Genomic DNA, 21,135 nt, shown 5'->3' with positions numbered 1-21,135 from the left:
GAGAGAGAGAGATCCACCCTTGACCTTTGGAAGATGGGAAAGGTGGAGAGGAATTGAATTGTACTATCCCATGAGACACTGAGCTAGCGTGGCACCCATGGCATGCTGTAGGCTGGGGTGGCGCACATCCACCAACTCTGCCCAATCGAAATCTTAACCATTTCAGTTATCTTGATTTGTCTAGAAGTTCGGAATCCCAGTTCAGCTGAACTTTGCACTCTTCTCACCTGAAAGCAGCTGCCTAGATCTTCGAGAGCGGCATGACCTCTATTCTTGCCTGGCCGCTCAGAATCTCAAGTCCGAGGTGCAATCCTGTCTATCAAACCTTTAGGACACCGGGGGGGGGGGGGGGGGGGGACTTTGCAGGATGCTCGAGCCCACCTTACCCTCCAAGCTCAATCTTTAAGTACCCTCCCCGGGCGTTAGAAGGAGACATCCCCGGGAGAGTTAGGGAGGTCGTCTCCGCAGAGGCCCCAGTGAGCGCAGCTTGGGGTCTGGTTCGGAAAGATGGGGTTCAGCCTCCTAAACTGGTCGATGGCTTTGGAAGAAGCCGAACCAGTCAGGATGTGAGCAGGCAACAGCGGCCGAGTGGACGTCGTTCAACAGATGCCTGGGGGATGGGGAGCCTTGAGGAGGGGGCCCAAGGAAGGAGCGTACCCCGCCTCCCGGCACCCCGGCCCGTAGTACAGCTTTAAAATCCTGCGAAGTTTGTCATAGGACAGCCTCACCACGCATGCGCACAGGCAAAGTTGACTTTTTTCTCCCCCCACCCCCCTTTGCCTCTCCAGCCGGGTTTGGTTCTGCAACTTTAAAAATATATATTTTTTTTTCGCTGAGAACACCAGGGGAAAGAGGAGTCTGGAGAGAGGGAGGGCGAAAGTGAAGGAGCTGGCCAGGAGGGCCGGGGGGGTGGGGGGGCACGCGGTCCCCGCGCTGGGGCAGTCAGTCTGCGGGGCACCGCATCGCGTGGAAAGTTGCTGCAGGCTCCGAGGCGCCGCCTCCGCCGTCCGGAGTCCGGTTTGTGTGGCCGCTGCTTCGGGAGCTCCTTCCGCCGCCTCCTCCGGGCCCCACTACCGCCCCTCGGACCCCGGTCGCGACTGAGGAGGTGGGCAGCGTCGACCGCCATGGACCTCTGGAGTTGAGTCGCCGCAGGGGAGCTCCGCGCCCGCCGTCCCCTCGCTCTGTTCGCCCTGGAAAGGCGGCGGGTGGAAAGAAGAAGGTTAACCCGAAGAAAGAAGGGGACCAAAAAGGGGAAGCCAACGTTCCCCACGGGTTAGCTGTCCATTAACTGCTCAAGCCACCGCGCAGCGGAAAGTCCAGGGCCAACTTGCACCCATTTTGCGCCCGGTTTTTGCCAGACCCTAAAATGAAAGGACAAAATTTGGCGCTGACTCTTGCAGCTCTGATGGCGACTTGTGCGATTTCAGCGGCATCTCCCGGAGAAAAAGCCATGCGTGCCTGATTGTTCTGTGGCCCCAAAGCTGCTGTGTGTGTCTGTGTTTGCGCGCCTGTCTGCGTGTTTGTGTGTGTGTGTGTGTGTGTGTGTGTGTGTGTGTGTGTGTGTGTGTGTGGGTGTGTGTCTGTGTGTACATAGACGTCCACTACCTAACTCGCTGCAGGAGCAGCCCCTGGAAGCAGACGTTTCGGCCACAGACCCAGAGAGGAGGAGCTGAGGATCAGGAGGCGTGAGCCGCCGAGAGTCTGCAGAATTCGTGGTGTGAATGAACTGGGGGCACCTTGGGCACAGGGATCGCCCCCCCCCTTCCCCGCCTCGGGCCACAGTTGAGTAGTGGGGCATTTTTTTCACCCTCTTGTGAAGAATTTTTTTTATTATTTGTTGTAAAGTCTTTTGCACAATCACGCCCACATTTGGGGTTGGAAAGCCCTAATTACCTCCGTCGCTGATGGACGTTAGAGAGGGAGCGCCTCGCCGCGGAACAGTCGCCTGCGCGCCCTCGTCGGACCCGCGGCTCCTGCACCGTGTCCCGGCTCGGCCCTGCGCTTGCTGCTGGCCGGTGCGCGCCGGCGCCCTCTCGGTTCCTGGGCGCATCTCCAGGCTATACCAGCTCGGCATTCGGAGCCCGGGCGCCAGTGCTCGCTTCTGCTCCGGGTCGCTGCGCCCACCCGACGCGCCCAGGAGGACTCCACAGCCCTGCTCTGGATCGTCCCCCCAGGCTTAACCCGGCGGCTTCGCTTGGATTCCTCGGCCGCCTTCGCTCGGGTGGCGACTTCCTCCCCGAGCCCCCTCCCCCTCGCCATGAAGGTAAGTGTTCTGTGCGCACCGACGCTCGCTACTTTTTTTTTTTTTTTTAAGTTAACTGAACTCCGTCCATTTATGCGTATCCCCTCCATTTCTCCGACTGCCTAGAGAAAGCTAAACCCTACTGTCGCTGACCGGGACTCCTATCTCTTCGTTCCCTTGCCTTGGGGACACTGCCTCTGCGTCCTTGGAGACTTTTCACACTGGCTATTCTTCAAACCTTTTTCATCTATGGAGAAGAGCGAGGGCAGGAAAAACAGTGGGGGGTCATAGACGGCGTTCCTTTTTATCCCGAGAACCTGGAGTGTAGTTTACTATGTATATTTCAGCAACAGGATAATGATTCGATTCATCAAATATTTATCAAACGCTCACTTCACGGGCACGAGGAGACTGTGTGGCTGGAGAACTGAGGGTCAAGAGGACACCTGGGTTAGGAGAAACGGCTTCGGGACTAGGGAAACTAGGGGCCACCTACCCCCCCCCCCCGAGCAATGCACTCCCCACCCCCAACCTCCGACCGGGGCTGGGTTCCCGGCTGTCCAGGTCGAGTAACCCGAGCGGTCCAGGCCCCTGTGCCTTTAAGAGTGCCTGGCGGGGGGCCAGCGCGCACCCCGCGCGGGGAGCCGGGTCGCGTTATTAGCATTATTAGCGGCCTCTGGGTGAGCTCAGGCCCTTTACTGCAGCCGTGGGGGCGGGGAGTAGTGGTCCTAGTGGCTTTAATCCTACCCCCCCCTCCCACCCCAGCGGAGTCTGCCTGGAGCTTTAGAGACTCTAGGGCCTCTGCGTTGCGAGAGCGGGCGGGGGCTAGTTTGTGAACTCGTGTTTGTTTTAATTGTCAGTTGTATGTTAAAGCCGAGTCACACACTCCGAGGGTCACCGAGAGTTCACTTTTACAAAAAAGTTAACGTTTCGTCTTGGAATATAACTAGCAATTTTCCAAACAAGTTTTCCTCTGTCTGCCCTCCACGTCTCAGTAACAATCTCCATTTATATACTTCGTATCTCTCGTTTCCAGCTTTCTAGAGAATAAGATGAAAATCGGAACGAAGATGCTTCCTAAAAGCAAGTAGCCTTCTTCCCTCAAAGAAAGGGTTTTAAACGCTGGTGCTCCGAGGCCCTGTTTCACTCTCCATGCCCTGTCCGAACCACTGCTCCCCGGTCGTACTTAAAAGGACAACTCGCTCTTGGGAAATAACTTGGGCCCTCTGGTGAGGTCGGCAGCTCCTCAGCCTTTGCCCTCCGGCTGATATTAGCACATCCGCCGCTATCCTAGTCAGATTCCAGCAGGGGAGATTTTGGGGGGCAGTGTGGGGGGGAGGAGGCAAATGTCGTGAATACCCAGCAACTGGGGAGTGATGCAAAGTAGGGTTATGAGTGGACGTGTGGGGACCCTTGCTCTGCTTTTAGGGGTGCAGGGGTTGGGGGGGAGGAGGTCAGTTCTAAAGTCTTGGGCAAGTTGGCTTTTGTCTTCTTATCTGCCGTTCGGCTCAAGATCCTTCGGAGGAGGCCCAGCCCAAGCCCCCGATCTTCCCCTCCAGAGAGTTCCTGTGCGTAAGGGGTGCGCTCTGCGCCCGCAAAACTCGGAGCCTTAACCCGGCCTTTTCTAACCAACAGCGCGGTGCCGGCTGCCCCCTGTTGGCCATCCGGAAGTAGGGCGCCTCAGGGTTCCATTCCTTCAGTTTGCATCCCTCCCTGGCGACCACTCGATCCCTCTCACCCATCAAGACCCCTTGGAGACCTCCGCCAGGGGACAATTTGTGTCGCTTAGAGCTGCGAATAGGAAAGAGCCATAGGTGTAACCCAGCAAAGGGGTCTCGGGCAATTGGACAAAGGATTCCTACCCTTTCTGGTCACTGGGGAGGGAGTGTCACCATAGGAGGCCTCGGGTGTGGCCTTGGTTCTTTCACCAATTTTTCCTGTGGTCTTGGATACGTGTTCCTTTTCCTCTCTTACCCTTGTTTCTAAGTCTATAAAAAACAGTGACTTCGTCTTCGTCTAAAAAAAAAAAATCCCTGTAAAGACTGGGGATTGAACTGATCTTTAATTTCTCACTCTCTGGCGGATACTCAGCTCAGGTTTGGACAGAAGAGTCTGTGCTGAGTTAGGAGAGGTAATTAATTGTGCGTTGGTCCTAAAGAGCCCTGGAATGCGTCGCTGAGGCTCAGGAACGAGGAGAATCAAGCTAGAGTGTTCTTCTATATTATCACTGTTCTGGGTCGCTCTGGAACTATTCAGGTTCCTTGCCCTAACAGCAGCTCCAGACAACCTCCGGCTTATATCACTGGCTATTATTGCCTGCTGAATGTGTGCATACACATGTACACATAGTGCTGTGGTCACTTATTCTCCGTGTAGGGCAGCTATAGCTCAGCTGTGCCCAGGCGGGCAAGGTGGGGAGCAACCCTTCCTTTGTCTACTCCCCCTTAAATAGACCCCTACTGGTCATTCTTCAGGGTCTTCTCTCCGCCGAAGTTGAGGAACCAAATTTGTGTCTGCAAATGAATTTCCTCCCCGCAAGTTTCTCCGTCTTTCTTCTTGCTTCAGAGAAAGAGCAGACTGGGGAGCACAGTTCAGTTTCCACCTCTTCAAGAACGGAGATCTTCTGGGAGTTTCCCATCTTCCTTTTCGCCACCGGGAGCCTGGGTCACTCTCTTCTTCCGCCTGGTTGGCATATCTCATCATTTCCACTCCCAGACGTGGGCCCTAAATGTAGAATCTAGCAGAAGGCAATGGCCAAACAGTGAGGTAGGGGAAGAGACTCTTTGCCTCGCCTCTTTAGGGTTCGTCCTTAAGGGACCGCCTGTCTTTGCACTTGGTTACTGGACTCTTGCGCTCGTCCTGTAGCTCTCTAGACCGAGGAAGTCCTCTTTTCCCACCAACTTCCCTCTCCCTGGTGTCGGCACCTTTAGAACCGCTCTACAGTCTGCACCTTTGATCTAGTACATCCTGAAGGCTTTGGGGTTCGCTTTTGGGGAAGCAGCATCGTCTAGATCCAGCTGCCCTGGCTTCGGGACCGGGCAGACGCCTTTCTTTTACCTCACTCACCCCTGCGCTGCACCTCTTAAAAGCCCGCAGCCTCCTCTGCACGCCCACGAGGACTGATGCGCCGACTTCTCAGTCTGCTTTCCCGGGCCCCTGTTGGAAAACATTTGGCTCGTTCTCTGGATCACTTTGATCAGAACTTTTGTTTTAGCCCTGCTGCGGCAATCTCACAAAAGTTCTCCTTTCACGCCGTCGTCTTCGTTTCCGATCTCTGATAAACCCACCCGGACGGATGTTTTACCCTCTAAAGTGGAGGTGTTCGAATGAGTTCGCTGTGAGTTCCTTGAATCGCTCAAATTTGTGGGGCTGCGAGAGAGTGGAGAGGGAAGAAAATCGAGGTGTTTCCAGGCAAGTGCAGGGGGTCCAAGGCAGACGCTGCTCTCGGCTCTCCTGGCGATCTCCTTGGGACACCCCTACTCTGGGGCCCAGGAGATCCGAGTTAAGGAAACCGGGTGGCTCCACTCGCAGTTGGCGGGGGTTCTGGGAACTGGTGGATTTGCCCCGGGGGCGTCGGGCCGGGAGAGGGTTCGGTTTGTGTGGTTTCGGCTCTAACAAAGAGATTCCCTGTAATCCGCCGAATCTGTTATCAATTTCTCCACCACCCGCGCCCCGCCCCGCGCTCCCCGCCCGCTGTGAAGCTCCAAAAGTGAGTGAGGCCCGCCGCGATCTGAGAGCTGGAGCCCTTCGGAACGTGTATGTTTATGCACGCATGTGTGTAAGTGTGCACGTGTGTGTGTGTGTGTGTGTGTGTGTGTGTGTGTGTGTGTGTATACGCGCGCGCGCGCGCGCGCGTACTCTGGAGAATGGTTTCAGCATCCACTCTCGCCTTTGCAGCCTGGGCCGCGCGCAAAGACAGACCCTGAAGCCCACCCCTCCCCTGGAGGAAACTTGACACTTCAGGCGGGGGTAGGGAAGGAGACTGAACCTTCTCTCTCCGAGACTGGGGAAACTCCAGATTTCCATTCTCCAGGACGCGCCCCCAGCTTTGCGGTGCTTTGGGGACGACCGGGCCGCGGCGGGGAGCACTGGTTAGCCGGCGCTGGGAAGCACATAAGCATTTCCTCTACCAGGAGCCCGGAGGTGTCCAAGCCAAAGGGGTGGCTCGCAAGGGAAAGCTACCGCGTGCTCCAGGGGCCTTTAGTGTTTCTACTGCCGACAGGGCCCCCTTCATCCGCTTTACGGAGCTGGCCTCGGCAGGGCCCTTCTATCGCCTGGAGGAAGTTCACCTTTCTTGCCTTTCCAAAGGAAGGGGCTCCCTCGGGGGCTGCGGGCATCACAGAGTTACACTTATCAGAGATGTGAAAGGGGACGTTGGAAACCTGCTCCTCCTACCCACACTCTCCTCTCTCCGCCGCCGCCTGCAGGTGGAAAAGTCACCAGTGGGAACAGCAACAGAACTTTCTGCCCCCGAATATCTTCAGGAAGGGAACGTTCTCCGCCCGGCTCTCTGCACCCTGGAAGCCAGGGATACCGCTGATGCTTCGGAGCTTATGCAACTCTGGCTCCACTGGGGAACCTGTCTCCTCGGCCGGTTTGCCAGCCTCTTGGAACTAAATGAACTGAGTCCTACTTGGGCCAGGGAGGCTAGGTTGGAGGCAGGGTGGCAGTGTTCTTCAAGTCACAGGCTCACAGTGATGCGATGGAAACGTGGGGGACAACTCCAAGAGACACACCAGGCCCTCTGTGCTCCCTTCCTCAACATCAGCTGCTTGACATGGGGGCCAGAGGGAGAGTAAAACGTCAGAATAATGGGTCCGAGGGAAGGGAAGGGCAGGGGAAAGATCCACTCCTAAAAGAACCGAAGCTGGACTATTCTTTCCATCCGAGAACAGTTCCTCCTCTCCGACTAAGAGGAGGCCGCTGGCAGGAGGGGGCAGGTTTTCCGGGTTCTCTGGGTGGGGAGCGACCTCTCTTCCCATTCATTATCCCTTACCCCTAGCCCCATCTACTCCCCGCCCCAAACTAGCTGAAGCAGATCCTAAAGGAAACCCAGGCTGCTCTTCCCCATCTGGAAGTGGCTTTCCCAAAATCGGCCCCGTAAACTGATTATGAAACAGACGATGTTAATTCGGAGCTGCATTTCCCAGCTGGGCACTCGCGCGCGCGCTGGTCCCTGGGGCCTCGCCCCCACCCCCTGCCCTTCCCTCCCGCGTCCTGCCCCCACCCCCACCCCCGCGCCGGCCACCCCGCCTCCTCGGCAGCCTCCGGCAGTGCGCTCCACTCGCCGTCGCTCTCCTCTCGCCCATGGAATTAATTCTGGCTCCACTTGTTGCTTCGGCCCAGGTCCGGGAGAGGACGAGGGTGGCGGCGGGTTCCCGAGTGAATTCCCGAGGAGGGACCGAGCGCAGCGGGAAACTAGAGGAAAGCGTGGGTGTGTGTGTGTGTGCGCGCGCGGGACTGGAAGTCGCTGGAAGCCTGGCACCCAGGCACCCAGGCTTTGACTCAACAGCATTGAGACATGTTTGTAATCGCTGGCGTGCCCCGCGCGCAGGATCCCAGCGAAATAAGATTTCCTGGTGAGGTTGCGTGGGTGGATTAATTTAGAAAAAGAAACTGCCTATATCTTGCCATCAAAAAAGTCACGGAGGAGAAGCGCAGTCACTCAACAGTAAACTTGAGAGACCTCGGATGTTTCCGTTGTTTAAACTTGCGTGCTTGAAAAACTATCTGAAGGCAATAAACATCTGCTCCTTTCTTCCCTCTCCAGAAGTCCATTGGAATATTAAGCCCGGGAGTAGCTTTGGGGACGGCTGGAGGTGCGATGTCTTCCAAGTTCTTCCTAATGGCTTTGGCCACATTTTTCTCCTTCGCCCAGGTTGTAATAGAAGCTAATTCTTGGTGGTAAGTTGATTCTGTGTGTGCCTACTCTTTCCGTTTTTAAAAGTACACTTGCATTATGATACAGTGTTGAAAGTTGGAGAGTGAGCATGGGTACATTTATCTAATATAGATGCGTATATGTTCTATGTGCCTTTTAAATCTGAATTTTCTTGTTACCTGCTAATTTTGTAAATCATATACTCAGTTCCACAGGAGAAACCCCAATCTATAAATCTCAACCTTTTTTTCTATGAGTCCCTTGTTGAGCCGTGCGGTTGCAGTACCTCATGTTAAAAAAAAAAAAGGAAAATACATTTCTAATAATTGTAAGCCTATCTATAAAATTGACTTTTTTCCACCTCTAGGTAAAATTTAAAAAATAAATTTCCTCTTTATTTTTCTGACATTGGAGGTTATTAATCCACAGTGTCTGAAGTAGTAGAGTCCTAGGAGACAGCTAAACCCCAAGTAGAGACGTGTTTGCACTTGAAATTTGATCAAAAGGAGATGAACTTGAAGTAGTCAGATGTCCCTAAATGAGGGTTTCTCTCTAGATTGCAAAATACCCAGAGCATTGTATGTGATGGCGGCTTTCTGGATATTCCTCTCTGGTGAAGCAATAGCATTTTTCTGACTGTCAGATGTGACTTCTGGACACTGGATTTCCTGTTTTAACATGGGTGATTTTTTTCAGCCTGTATAGACACCCCTCTGTTCTTCCATTCATCAGAAGGTGCTATCTCTATACACTTTTGATGTTCCTGCATTTTTAAGGCAGATCCATTCACTTTGTGAGTACCGAGTCACTGTCTCTAAAGTCAGTGGTCGGTCTCTGAAAAACCTCCATTTCCCCCTTTTCTGGGTGACTCTCAGAAATATTAGTTTAGATATGTGGTGACCGGAAAGGAGCAGTGAAAACACTAACTGAGGGAGCCAGATGGCCCGGTGGGGACTACACAATACCTCTGTTTTCTTAGTCGAGTTTAAACAGAGGAGTTTTATGAAGCCCTTCTCATACTTTGTCATGCGGACCAACAGGAGAGAAAAGGCATCTGTATGCTTCAAGCTTGTATTGCTGACGTGCTTTTGGGGAAGGGGGGGTGGCTGCTACCTCCAGAGTTCACGTAGATCTTGAACGCACATCTCCCCCTCCCCTTTGCAGGTCGCTAGGTATGAATAACCCCGTTCAGATGTCGGAGGTCTACATCATCGGAGCTCAGCCTCTCTGCAGCCAACTGGCGGGACTTTCTCAAGGACAGAAGAAACTCTGCCACTTGTATCAGGATCACATGCAGTACATCGGAGAAGGCGCCAAGACAGGCATTAAAGAGTGTCAGTACCAGTTTCGGCACCGCAGATGGAACTGCAGCACAGTGGACAACACCTCCGTCTTTGGCAGGGTGATGCAGATCGGTAAGGAAGCAGCATGTGAGATGCTCATGGGCCTCGTCCTCCACCTTTGTGTTTGCTTGAATGCTCGACGGGGTGGGTGTCCACTGTACAGCTTGGGTGAGGGCTTGAGGATTTTTGTCATTAGCCAGAACGAAATTAAGTCTGATCCCACCTCTTGACTCTTAGTTCCTAAACTTCTTGAACCAATTCAGGAGGAGGACACCACAGAACCGCCATTCCCTGCAACACTTCATTTTTTTTTTTTTTGTAAAATGTATTTTATTTAAAATAGAAGCAAGATGCTTGATTTGAATTATCAAAAGTAGAGGGGTTGGGGAAACTGAGGCATTGAAATCCTTTTAATCCAAAGGCTCTTGGGTTGGTTAGAAGTGTCTTAAGCACCATCCAAATCGCTCAAGTTGTCATCTTTCAGAACACTGGCAATGCCAGCAGTAAGGTTTTAATTTTCCTAATATAGACGTTTCCTGAGGCTACAGAGATATATAAAGTTAAAAGCTTTATTTTTAGTCCCAGAAAGAATTTTAATAAGAAGTGATACAATTTATGTGTGTGATTTTCGACAATCGGCAGAAAAATACACATTTGAGCTTTCAACCCAGAAACTTGGAAATAACAGTTTTAAGTGTCTTGATTACAGCTTGAGTTTTAATGTTAAATATGTTGTTGAATTTGTTGATCCATTCAGGGAGGAGACAGCATTTAAATTTGACCAAAAGGAAAAAAGAAAAAGAAAACAGAAAAGAAGAAAAAAGAAAACTCAGTTTGTCTGTGGTTTTCTGCAATCATCTAGAATCCTCCTTGACAGATGGGCCCTGTGTGTTTTCTAGGGTGAATGTTTTAGGTCTCCTTAGTTTTATGCAAACAAGCCTTTATAATTAATATGACAGCAGTGACTCCAAAAGTAAGAAGCAATTTATCAAAGGCAATTAACTGTTTATACTGACCGGAGATAAAAAGTTGGCTTAATATCCATCACAGATGGATAAAATACTTTTGAAAGAAAACCCTGAAAAGTGCATTCATTGAGAACAAAAAAGAGGTGTCAGTGGACGCACAAGCCAAGGGACTTCATAAACTAAAATAACACAGATTTGGAAGCCACTCCACTAATCTAGTGGGAGAACAGCCTGTAGCCCAGCCTGCAGGGTTCATGGGGCTTTGTCCTTTCTGTCAATGATTAAAATGTGCTAATGTATATCCTGGGGTCCCCTGGAGTAGCTAAGCCTGGGGGAGCAGGAATGGTCCCTGGATATAGGCTGTCTTAAGGTAGACACATGGAGATATGGTGCAGACTTATTTCTACTTTCTGATACTATAAGAAATGAGCTAAAAACCTCTTTCCAAACTCTATCAAAATGTCAAGTTTCAGCATTCCCTCTCATATGCAACTGCCTTTTAAACAGTGGCACCACTGCTTTCTTGAAGGGACAGGAATTAGAAAGAGCCAGAGGGAGATAGCAGTAGGAAGTGCTCTCTGCTCTGTGTTCACTTGCAAACAGCTTTGGTTTAGCATCCTTGCCTCATCCTCAACATGTGGCCTGCTCTGGGCCAGAGTGGACTGAATAAGCTCTTATTTGATGAGCTAAGTTCTGTTGGAGACTCATTTTAAATGTGGCCCAAGATTCAAAGTGCTTGTCTCCCCCAGGCCGATACTCCAAATGCTTGCATTTCATTGTCCCTTGCCAGTACCCCTTTCTTTCAGTCCTGGGCCTTGTGGTACTTGGTGTGGGGACTGGGTGGTGGGTCTTGTGTGAGTCCCATCCTCTCATAGCCTGGTGGGGGCAGGGAGTGACTGGTGCTGTGGGTAGATCATCTGATGCCCTAGGAAACACAGGCTGCATCCTCACTGGCCAGAGGTCCCCAAGTTCCTGGTTGTCCTAGAGCAGAAAGCCATCTGGAAGATTAGATGGGCCTTTTTTTCTTAATTATTTGAAACAAGAGAAGGAGAGCAGGAAAACTAGAATGGATTTTGTGGATGAGAAGGAACATGACTGAACTCCAAGAATGGAAAAGTGTCTTTTATCTTCTTTTTCCTAACTCAGGCTTTGTTTTAAGTCGGTGAGTTTAGGGACAGTTGGGAACACCTTTAGTGCCCAAGGTGTGCCCACTTCACTCCCAAACCCCCAGTTCCTCAGGGATGTGGAGAATACCGCTTGTCTGTGAGAATGTGACCCTGTGAGGGGCCAGTGTCTGGAAAGCTCCTCCTGCTGCCTCTGACCCCTTTCTGGGCTCATTTTTCTAAGGTGCCAGTTGCCCTGGAGGCAGTGTGCACAGTCGCCTCCTGAAGGGCCCAGGCTTCATTTTGGAAACATTCTCATTTTTCATCTCATTCCCCTTTTCCTTCCGGCTTTTGTCTCTCTCTTGTCTTTGTTTCTACACTGTGAAAAGATGTCGGGGAAGGCACCATTTTTAAGGGATGTGAGGATCCAAGTCAGAATAGATTTCATGCAGAGGGAGACCCAACTGAATGAGCAAGCAGGATGACTAGAGAGATGGCCAGGCCGCCAGCCAATCAGCACGTTTTAGACTGATGTTTTTCCACAGTCAACAATTAGCTTAGAGATTCCTACCAGGTTTTGTATTCTGGATGAAAATGGGCATGATCGAGCCAGACCTATGAAAACAAGCTTGGGTGATTTGTGTGTTGTATAAAAGCCCTTTTATGCTCTGTGTACTCAAAGGACAGTGTCTCATCCCCCTCTGTCCTCAAAGGGTCATTTTATCTCCTCATCCTCTCTCCAAGATACTTTTATTCTGCAGCTCTCCTGCACAGGCCACAGCATTTTCGGTTTTATCAGTGTTAATCTTCAAATGACTCCCTCCAATCTGTCTGCCCTCCTCATTTATTTCCACTCCCCCGTATACGCTGCTGTCTAATTTGAACTAGACAGATGTAAAGCCCCACTGGAACTTTCTGGATGGACCCTCCTGCCCGCCACCAGCACTCTCCTGAAGTTATTCATTTTTTAAGTGCAGGAGGGGAGAGTCTGTGTGAGTTGAAGTCACGGTCCTTCCTGGGGATCACAAATGGCCCCAGTGAGCTGTGGGACACAGCTTTTCTGGGGAGAAGGTAGGCACCAGGGTCAGCGGGACCATCGCTCCTGGACAGACCTTCCTTCTCCTTGGGGCTGGCTGGGTCCTGCTGAGATCTGCTGTCTTTATGCTGCCCCTGCTTGGCAAAGATGGCTAGCAAGCTTTCTAAATGGATGAGAAATCCAGTCTGCTACAGGGGTTGAGCATCAGAAGGGACCTTCATTTCCTGGGCATCAATTTCAATACCCTTGGTTTACACTAGATTGTGAAAGGGAGGCCCCGTCTTTCTTCCATACCCAGGCCTAGCTTCATCCAGGGGGCAGACTGCTAATCCTTTCTCTCTCCCAGTGTGGTTGTTTATCAAGTTGCTTGTTGTTACATGTAGAAATTTCTCTGTATGCAAGTCAGACTTAAGCTAGTCTCTGCTAACAGGGCTTCTATGGGTGTTTTTATGGGGAGATAATCTTGACCAGTTTGAGGGAAGAACACTTTCTACTCCCCCCCTGGCCCCCCCTTCCCCCCAAGTCTGTTTGCTTTTTCTTCTTCTTGTCCCAGGCAAAGGCTATGTATAGGTAGGGACAGAGGGCAGGAGAGTCAGGGGGTGAGGGATTGGTAGTAGATGTGGCACCAAGGCCAACCAGAAGGCTGTTTTAACCACTCCTTCTCAAATGAGAGATTTCAGGGCAGGTTTAGAACAGTGTAGGGGCGGTAGAGTGGAGAGCCCAGAGGGTGGTGCAGGGAGGAGAGGTTATCGCTCCAGAGGGAGGGTGCCAGGTGAAAACTAACTGTGATTCCCCCCCCCCCCAACTGTCTGGCAGAGGGAGCACGGGGACTTGAGATGTGCAGAAGCATCTAAGCCTAGTGAGTCCTGTTCTGTTCAAGATGAAAATAATATCAACGTTAGAACAAGGGTAAAGAAGTCTAGCCCAGTTCTGAGCTTTCCTTCAATTTTCTTTCATGTGCATTTTTGGGAAATAAGACGTTTTGAATATCTTCAAAAGGGTTTAGTGAAAATGAATCCTGCAGTGTTGAAGTCCTGACTAGGCTCTGAAATGGCCCAGTAGATGCAGGTATCCAGGTCTCTCCTTTGTTAGTCTTCGCTTCTGTGTGTGACCCGATCCATTCTTCTGCAATTGCCTCAAGGTGGGCCCAGGGCCTGGGTGTGTGTTTCAGGGTGGGGTCCAGTGTGCAGAATCAGCCTGAGGGTTATCCACTGGCTCTTTGCTCCCGTTGCAGCTCAGGCTTGTTGGGGTGCTCTCTCTCCTATACCAAATAATCCAGGTTTGCTATGTCTTGGGGCTCCCTCTTCTCTCTCTGTTACTAGGATTTTTCCTGCCTTCAGTGGGCCTGAGAACTGTTTGAGCCTGTGTTTTGACAAGTGGTTTTCCCTAGCTCCACAATTGGGTCCAAGGCCTTGTGTTCTGGGGGCCCCTACCTCCCCAAGGATTGGTGTGTGTTGGAGACTCTCTCAGCCTTCTCCAGCAGCACAAGCCAGTGTGTTGGAGGCCTTCTTAGCGCCGACCCTCCTCCCCCCACCACACACACACACACACACACACACACACACACACACACACACGAACACACACACACACACACACACACACACACACACACACACACACAGAACAAGATGTAGGCATCTGCATGGGGCAGGCAATCGAGCGACCCCCATCCTCTCCTGCAGGCAGCCGAGAGACGGCCTTCACATATGCGGTGAGCGCAGCTGGGGTGGTGAATGCCATGAGCCGTGCATGCCGCGAGGGCGAGCTGTCCACCTGTGGCTGCAGCCGTGCTGCGCGCCCCAAGGACCTGCCTCGGGACTGGCTGTGGGGCGGCTGTGGGGACAACATCGACTATGGCTACCGCTTCGCCAAGGAATTCGTGGATGCACGGGAACGGGAACGAATCCATGCCAAGGGCTCCTATGAGAGTGCGCGCATTCTCATGAACCTGCACAACAATGAAGCAGGCCGTAGGGTGAGTACCATGGCCCCCTGCCACCCCTCTTCCCCTCGTGCGTGCACAGGAGCTGGACCCTCCTGTCACCTTCACTCAGCTCAGGTCTCTCCTAGATACCCACACCTTGCTTGGGTCTCTGCATGCTTGGCCTCCTGTATCTTCCTCTGGCTAGTTCTCCCAGCCTCTTTGTTTTTTCCTTAAGTCAGTTCCTTCCTCGTGGGCCTCCTTGCAGAGAGGTGCACATTCCAGAAAGGCCTGCCCCTCCAGGGGCCTGAATGGTTCCATTAATGGGCCCTGGGTCCAGCAGCTTCAGCTGTTTTCTGAGAAGTATGTTGTGTACCTTTGTAGCTGCCCCACCAGTGGGTATTAGAGATCACCCATTTGTGGCTGCTGGGTTTGAGTTAGGGAAACCATTAGGTGCTCCACTGAGCAAGGCCTCACCCCAGCTTTGGACCCTCCTTTTTTTTTTTTTCCCCTCCCTGACCACCTTGTGGATATAGTAGATCTGATGGGCTGAGAGTTTTTCCAAAGGGCTTTTGTTAGGGAAAAGACAGAAGTCTTAGTAGGGGTCATTGCTTTAGTCTGAGTCCAGGGTGGCTTTTGAGAGAAGAGGTATCGACAATCTGCCCCCAGCCCCCCTGAGACCCCTGTTCCCGCTCTTTCCTTCCCCTGGTGGGGATATGAAAAGCTACTCCAAGATATTTTTAAAAAGACCCTTTTTTCCCTGCGGTTAAACACATGGCACTTTATGGCTGCTTTAAAATGAAGGGGTGAAAATGTTTCTTAACTTTGGCAGCATTGAAAACCAGGGCCATTATTTTTTTTTTCATAGGACCCAAGGTAGGTGCCAGGAACTTTCTGGTCACAGATTTCACTCTTCTGTATTTTGGGGTGAGGAAAGAGGAAGATAATCACAGAGTAGACCTGAGGACTGGAAGGAGCTTTAGAACTCTCTGGCCCCACACCCTCATCTCACAGATTGGGAAACTGAGGCCAAAGAGGACCACTTAGTGGCTGTGTAAGGCAGTCAATGGATCTCTGTTAGAAACCTCGGTTAACTTGCTTTAAACACATTCATCAGGGCTTAGGGCTGAAGAGCTCCTGGAGATGCTGGCCTAAAATCAGGTCTGTCTCTCTTAGTTTCTGAACCTCAGTTTGCACGTTTCCACTTCTTCCCGTGGCCATGGCGATGGCTTCCACTTGGAAGTCGTTGTGAAGGACAAAGTGAGGTCAGGTATTAGGGTACACCGTCGGAAACCCAGCCTACAACAATGTTTCCTTTGGTTCAGTCTCAGATTTTAGCTGAGTGTCAGTCAGTAGTCAGTACTTGATAAATGATAAGTTAATTATTAAACATTATAGAATAATAGGACCTAGAGAAAGTCCAAGATTGTGTAGATAATTCCAGCGAACTTCCTCTCAAAGTGGATGGTAAACAGTTGAGGGTGACAGGGAAGGACTAAATGCAATGCCGTTTTTGTTTATGCTTCCCTGAGGGGACAGGTAATTGCCACAGAAAAAGTACAGTGTGTACTTGCTCAGGCCTTCTACCTCAGGGACTGTTCCTCTCTCTACCAGAAATGTCCCAGGCCATCTTCAGGACATCCTTATCACTTTTTTCCTAGAAAGAAATCCTGAAGGGCTTGTCTACTGACAGGAGAGGGTCAAGCATTTCCAAGTGGTGAGAGGGACCCCTGGAGAAGCTGAGAAGTGTCTTTGTTATTTTTGTTGCCCTTGATATTGATACTTTGATCTTGTAGAATTTTGAAGTGTGACATTTATTTGGTTGTGTTGTATCATGGGAATGATGAGCTAAAGGCAGGATTTTGGTCAGTAAGGTGACACAGAAACCAGCTCTTCTCTAAGTTGGGGGGTTGGGTACCTTTGAAAGTTGTCCACTGTGCCAGGAAATCATATTAAAATTTCTTTAGGGCATTAGCTTTTGGTTTTCCTTAAAAGGGAGCAAAGGTTAAATATATTTACAAAACTTTTATCAGGCTGAAAGTCTTTGTGGCATGAAAATATACTGTGACCCCTGTTAAAAGCAAGTCCTTGTGAATCCTTGGAGGAGGAAGGTGGTGGTTGTTTGGGCAGAAGTAGCTCCGGGTTCTGGACAGGCCCTGGCCAGCACTGCCACACCATGATGACTCTGGAAGGTTGCTGGCATGAGGGACTGTGGGCAGTCAGGACTATAAATAGGCAACCACCACCTCCCAGACTGCTGGGCACAGTGTTGTGGGGCCAGACCTCTGAGCACTGCTCCTGGGAGGCCCGAGGTGACTGGGCAAAAACCCAGGGCCATGGCCCCATCACCCTGGACAACGACCAGATTTACTGAGTGGGTTTGGAGTGCCAAGTGCTTCCTTGCCTTTCTCAATTTTATCTTCCTAACTGTGCTAGGAGGTTGGTATCATCCACAGGTGGCAAAAGGGCTTAGAAAGGACAGCTGGTTGCCTGAGTTCAAGGGCAAAATCAGACATCCTATGTCTGTGGCTGCAAGGTGGTCCTTGAGACCTAGTGTGGGACAGGGCAGAGTAGGGACTGTAAAGTGAAGAGCAGCGAGCATGACTGAGACCCAGACCAAGTTCCCCTGCACATGGCTGTGTGACCTGTGTGAGCCACCTACCCTTGAGAGGTCGCTGTGCTGTTATCTGCTACAGAGCTGCTAGTATGATTGGATGAGATCTCAGGTGTCAGGGCTGTTCTGACAGTGGAAAGACACAGGAGTAGGGTAGCATGGGTGAAGACAGGAACACTGATCCCTCTAGGGATGGATCTGTTCCTAACTCAGCACTTACCTGGTCATTAAATGTGGGCCTACTGTCTGGATTCAAATCCAAGCACTCTCTGCTTCCCAGAGATTGGGTAGGAACTCATCTCTCTAGGCCTCTATTCCCTTCTCAGTGAATAGAAGGATAACAGCACATCTTTCAGAGCCTTGGATGTGGGCCTGCATTCACGGAAGACAGGCAAGAAATGGAGTTCACACAGTACTGATGACATTTCCCTGCACTAGTGGCGGCCGTTTGGAATATTGTTTTTTTTTTTTTCCTGTTGCCATTTGAATTCCATAGTTGTAGATGGAATGATGAAAACTAAAGAGCTGTAGAGTTTTCAGAGTAGGTAACAATATTTCTAGCGATTGGGGGGGGGGCGGGGAATGAAGCAGTAACACAACCCTTGATTCAGCCAAGAGACATGGTTGCCCCTAGAAAGCGGAGGACACCTTTGTCCACCATGCTCACGCGCCCGCGTCTCACTCAGCTCCTCCAAGAGTTTGCGCAGTAACCTCCCGCCTTCCCTCCTGCAGACAGTATACAACCTGGCCGATGTAGCCTGCAAGTGCCATGGAGTGTCGGGCTCGTGTAGCCTCAAGACATGCTGGCTGCAGCTGGCGGACTTCCGAAAGGTGGGCGATGCCCTCAAGGAGAAGTATGACAGCGCAGCAGCCATGAGACTGAACAGCCGGGGCAAGCTGGTCCAGGTCAACAGCCGCTTCAACTCCCCGACCACGCAGGACCTGGTCTATATCGACCCGAGCCCGGACTACTGCGTGCGCAACGAGAGCACAGGTTCTCTGGGCACACAGGGCCGCCTGTGCAACAAGACCTCCGAGGGCATGGACGGCTGTGAGCTCATGTGCTGCGGCCGCGGTTACGACCAGTTTAAGACCGTGCAGACAGAACGCTGCCATTGCAAGTTTCACTGGTGCTGCTACGTCAAGTGCAAGAAGTGCACGGAGATCGTGGATCAGTTCGTGTGCAAATAGTGGTGTGCCTGCCTGCCCATCCCTCAGCCCCATTCCCAGGACCCACTTATTTATAGAAAGTACAGTGATTCTGGCTCTTTTTATTTTCCCCCAGGAATTGCAGCTGGAACCATATTTTTGTTTCTGTTACCATCTGAGAACTCTGTGGTTTATTATTAATATTATAATTAATATTTGGCAATAATGGGGGAAACCAAGAAAAAATATTTATTTTACGAATCTTTGCAAAGTTAGTACAAAACTTCTTTCTTCTGATGCTACAGGATAAAGGGGAAATAACACATATTCTTTTAGCTGCATGGTTGGGGTTCACATCTAGAAGGTATAGGAACTATTTTCTTCTCAAATACAGAGTCCTGTGGGACAGGTGGTACCCAGGTGAAAGAGGTTGGTAAGACCCATGAATGATTCAGTTCCTATGGCCAAAATGAATTGCAGATGCTCTGGTGCAAGACAAAAGATCTTAAATCTAGATATATTAAATATACATATATGGCAGAAATACAGACTAGGAGACACTCCCCATTCCAGAGGTTAGCAGCCCTCTTTTTGTATGTTCAGGATCATCTTTCAGAATGTAAGAGCAAGAATCTCATATCTTCCTAAACAAGCATAGCATGTATGTTATTATAGCCCACCTACAGATACTCCAGTTATGGATGTGCCTTTTTCTAACAGTTCATGGAACTTGGGGAGCTGGTGGGCAGTGTGTGTGTGGGATGTCCCCAGAAATTAGAAAACTTGAAATTTCCCATATTGAGGCCGTAATCTTATAGTGTTAGCCCCAGCTGATTCTGAATACCAGACTTTATGTCTGGGAAGGGATTTTGACTCAAAAACGCTCTCGTTTTGGAAGCCATCTTCCTGTCTTAAAAAATGAAAATTACCCATGAATTCCATTTGCAGACCCTCTCCCCAGACAACAAGGAAAGCCCACAGAGTTGAGCACTGCGGAAGGGCAGAATACCTCTTTGAGGAGAAAGTGGCAGCCACCTTCCTACTTGACCCCAAGCCCTCTCTGGACTCTCTGTGCCCTGTGTGATGCTGACCATGCTTCCAAATGACAGCTACATGGATGCTCATTGCTTGCAGGGCAGGAAATGTACGTGAGGAGTTATGCTCAAAAACGGCTACTTGGGGGATTGTTTTATTTCTCTAAAGCTTTTCTTTTGAGGTACAGTAACTTCATGTGTTTTGCTGTTATTTCTTGGCCCAAGGAGTCCACAGAGGTGTTGTGACTGGTATAACCCTGTATTTAGACTATCCATTTGTGCTTTTCCTATTATCCTGCAGGTGTATGCCGAAACTGTTCCTAGTGTACTTGAACAGTTGCATTTATAAGGGGGGAGGGAGTGGTTTAATGGTGCCTGATATCTCAGTCTTTTGTACATAACATATATATAAATATACATATATAAATATAGATATAATTATATCTCAGTGCAGTCCGTGATTTAGATTTACAGTTTGCTCTGGGCTTACTCTCTGCCTGGAGTACTGTCCTTCACTGAAGTCCAGTTGGGATTTCTTTTTTCCAAAATTTTGAGTCTTGACATTGGCATGTAACTCTCTGGGATCCTACCACAAATGCCAGGAAGCAAGCTAGACTCTGCAGAAGCGTTCAGGGCTGGTGTCCTGAGATGCACATTGGTTAGAAGGTGGCCTTTCTGCTTCCTGCCCACCCACCCACCCCCAGTTCTCCACCCCCTCTTTGGTATTCTTTGTGGGGAGGGCATTGTGGTCTGTCACAGCTGCGGATCTTGAGAGGCACTCAGAACCCAGGAGCCAACCTCATCTCCATTTGCTTAACTCATTTCTCAGTGAGGACTGACCAGAGTTCCTGAAGCAAATCCGCTCACCACATAGATAGTTAGTTTAAACAATGTTTTAAAATAAGGGCACCTCTATTTCAAAAGCGGCATCTGCTGTGTTGTTGTTGGGCCCGATGCTGGTTTTCAAGGTTTGAAAAGATGTATGTCTCCCTTCATAGGCTTGGTGGCCTTCCGGTCACCTCAGCCCTGTGGCTCTTAACTTATTGCCCCCAAATATTCATTTCCCCTCAGCTACAGTGAATCACAAGCAAACGATCTTGAAATAAAAAAGCACTAATTTAGTTTAAAATGTCACTTTTTTGGTTTTTATTCTACAAAAACCACGAAGTATGCTTTTTATATTTGCTAAATCAGATTATGTTCTTTTTTTAGTGATTCATGTTTATGAGCAGAGTGGAGTTTAACAATCCTAGCTTTAAAAAAAATCTATTTAATGTAAGATATTCTACGCGTCATTCAGATATTTTGTATATCCTCTATGGCCTTTATTCTGTACTTTTAATGTACATATTTCTGTCTTGTGTGATTTGTATATTTCACTGGTTAAAAAAAAACATCGAAAGGCTTTTGCCAATGGAAGATAGAATATAAAATAAAAAGTTACTTGTATATTGGTAAGAGGTTTCAGTTGTCCTTCAGCTAATTCATGTGGAGAAGTGTTTTTAGGAGAAGCCACAGGGGTAGCTTAGGGCTGCTGTGTGTTCAAATAATAGAAGAGCGGACAATTTTACCAAAAACCAAACTACTTGGAGGCTTCAAAAGAGCTCTATATGCAACAGAACAAAGACGGAATTCTCTTTTCCTATATATGTTCCTTCAAAAAGAGAGCGAGAAGGGGATCAAGCAGATGGCGTAAAGCTGGTCACGGGATCGCTCACATTCCTTCGGCATTATGCGTGCGACTTAATTGTTTTAGAGTGTGTTGCTGTTGTAACATCCCAGAGATGAACCAAAAAAGCTCATGCTTTCAACCATGACCAGATTTTTAGCTCTCTCTCTCT

At 50.0% G+C, this 21,135-nt stretch overlaps 1 protein-coding gene across 1 annotated transcript; it reads left to right on the top strand.

Moving 5' to 3' along the window:
* Positions 1-1,234: 1,234 nt before the first annotated feature.
* Positions 1,235-20,752, top strand: Wnt5a (Wnt family member 5A). The gene is made up of 5 exons (XM_059273965.1): positions 1,235-2,263; positions 8,013-8,146; positions 9,288-9,538; positions 14,259-14,551; positions 17,844-20,752. Exons 1-5 carry the CDS (start codon positions 2,258-2,260, stop codon positions 18,300-18,302), a joined length of 1,143 nt encoding a protein of 380 aa, XP_059129948.1. The 5' UTR covers positions 1,235-2,257; the 3' UTR covers positions 18,303-20,752.
* The last annotated feature ends 383 nt before the right edge of the window (positions 20,753-21,135 follow it).

This window comes from Peromyscus eremicus, chromosome 9, assembly GCF_949786415.1.
Source record: "Peromyscus eremicus chromosome 9, PerEre_H2_v1, whole genome shotgun sequence".
In the NCBI taxonomy this organism is placed as follows: Eukaryota; Metazoa; Chordata; class Mammalia; order Rodentia; family Cricetidae; genus Peromyscus; species Peromyscus eremicus.
The sequence above is the reverse complement of the archived record's forward strand: the minus strand, read 5'-3'. Positions and strand labels throughout refer to the sequence as shown.

Coding starts and splice junctions, on each gene's coding strand:
- Wnt5a (XM_059273965.1), top strand. Junction 9,539..14,258: donor TGGCAGGGTGATGCAGATCG/GTAAGGAAGCAG, acceptor CCTCTCCTGCAG/GCAGCCGAGAGACGGCCTTC. Junction 14,552..17,843: donor ACAATGAAGCAGGCCGTAGG/GTGAGTACCATG, acceptor TCCCTCCTGCAG/ACAGTATACAACCTGGCCGA.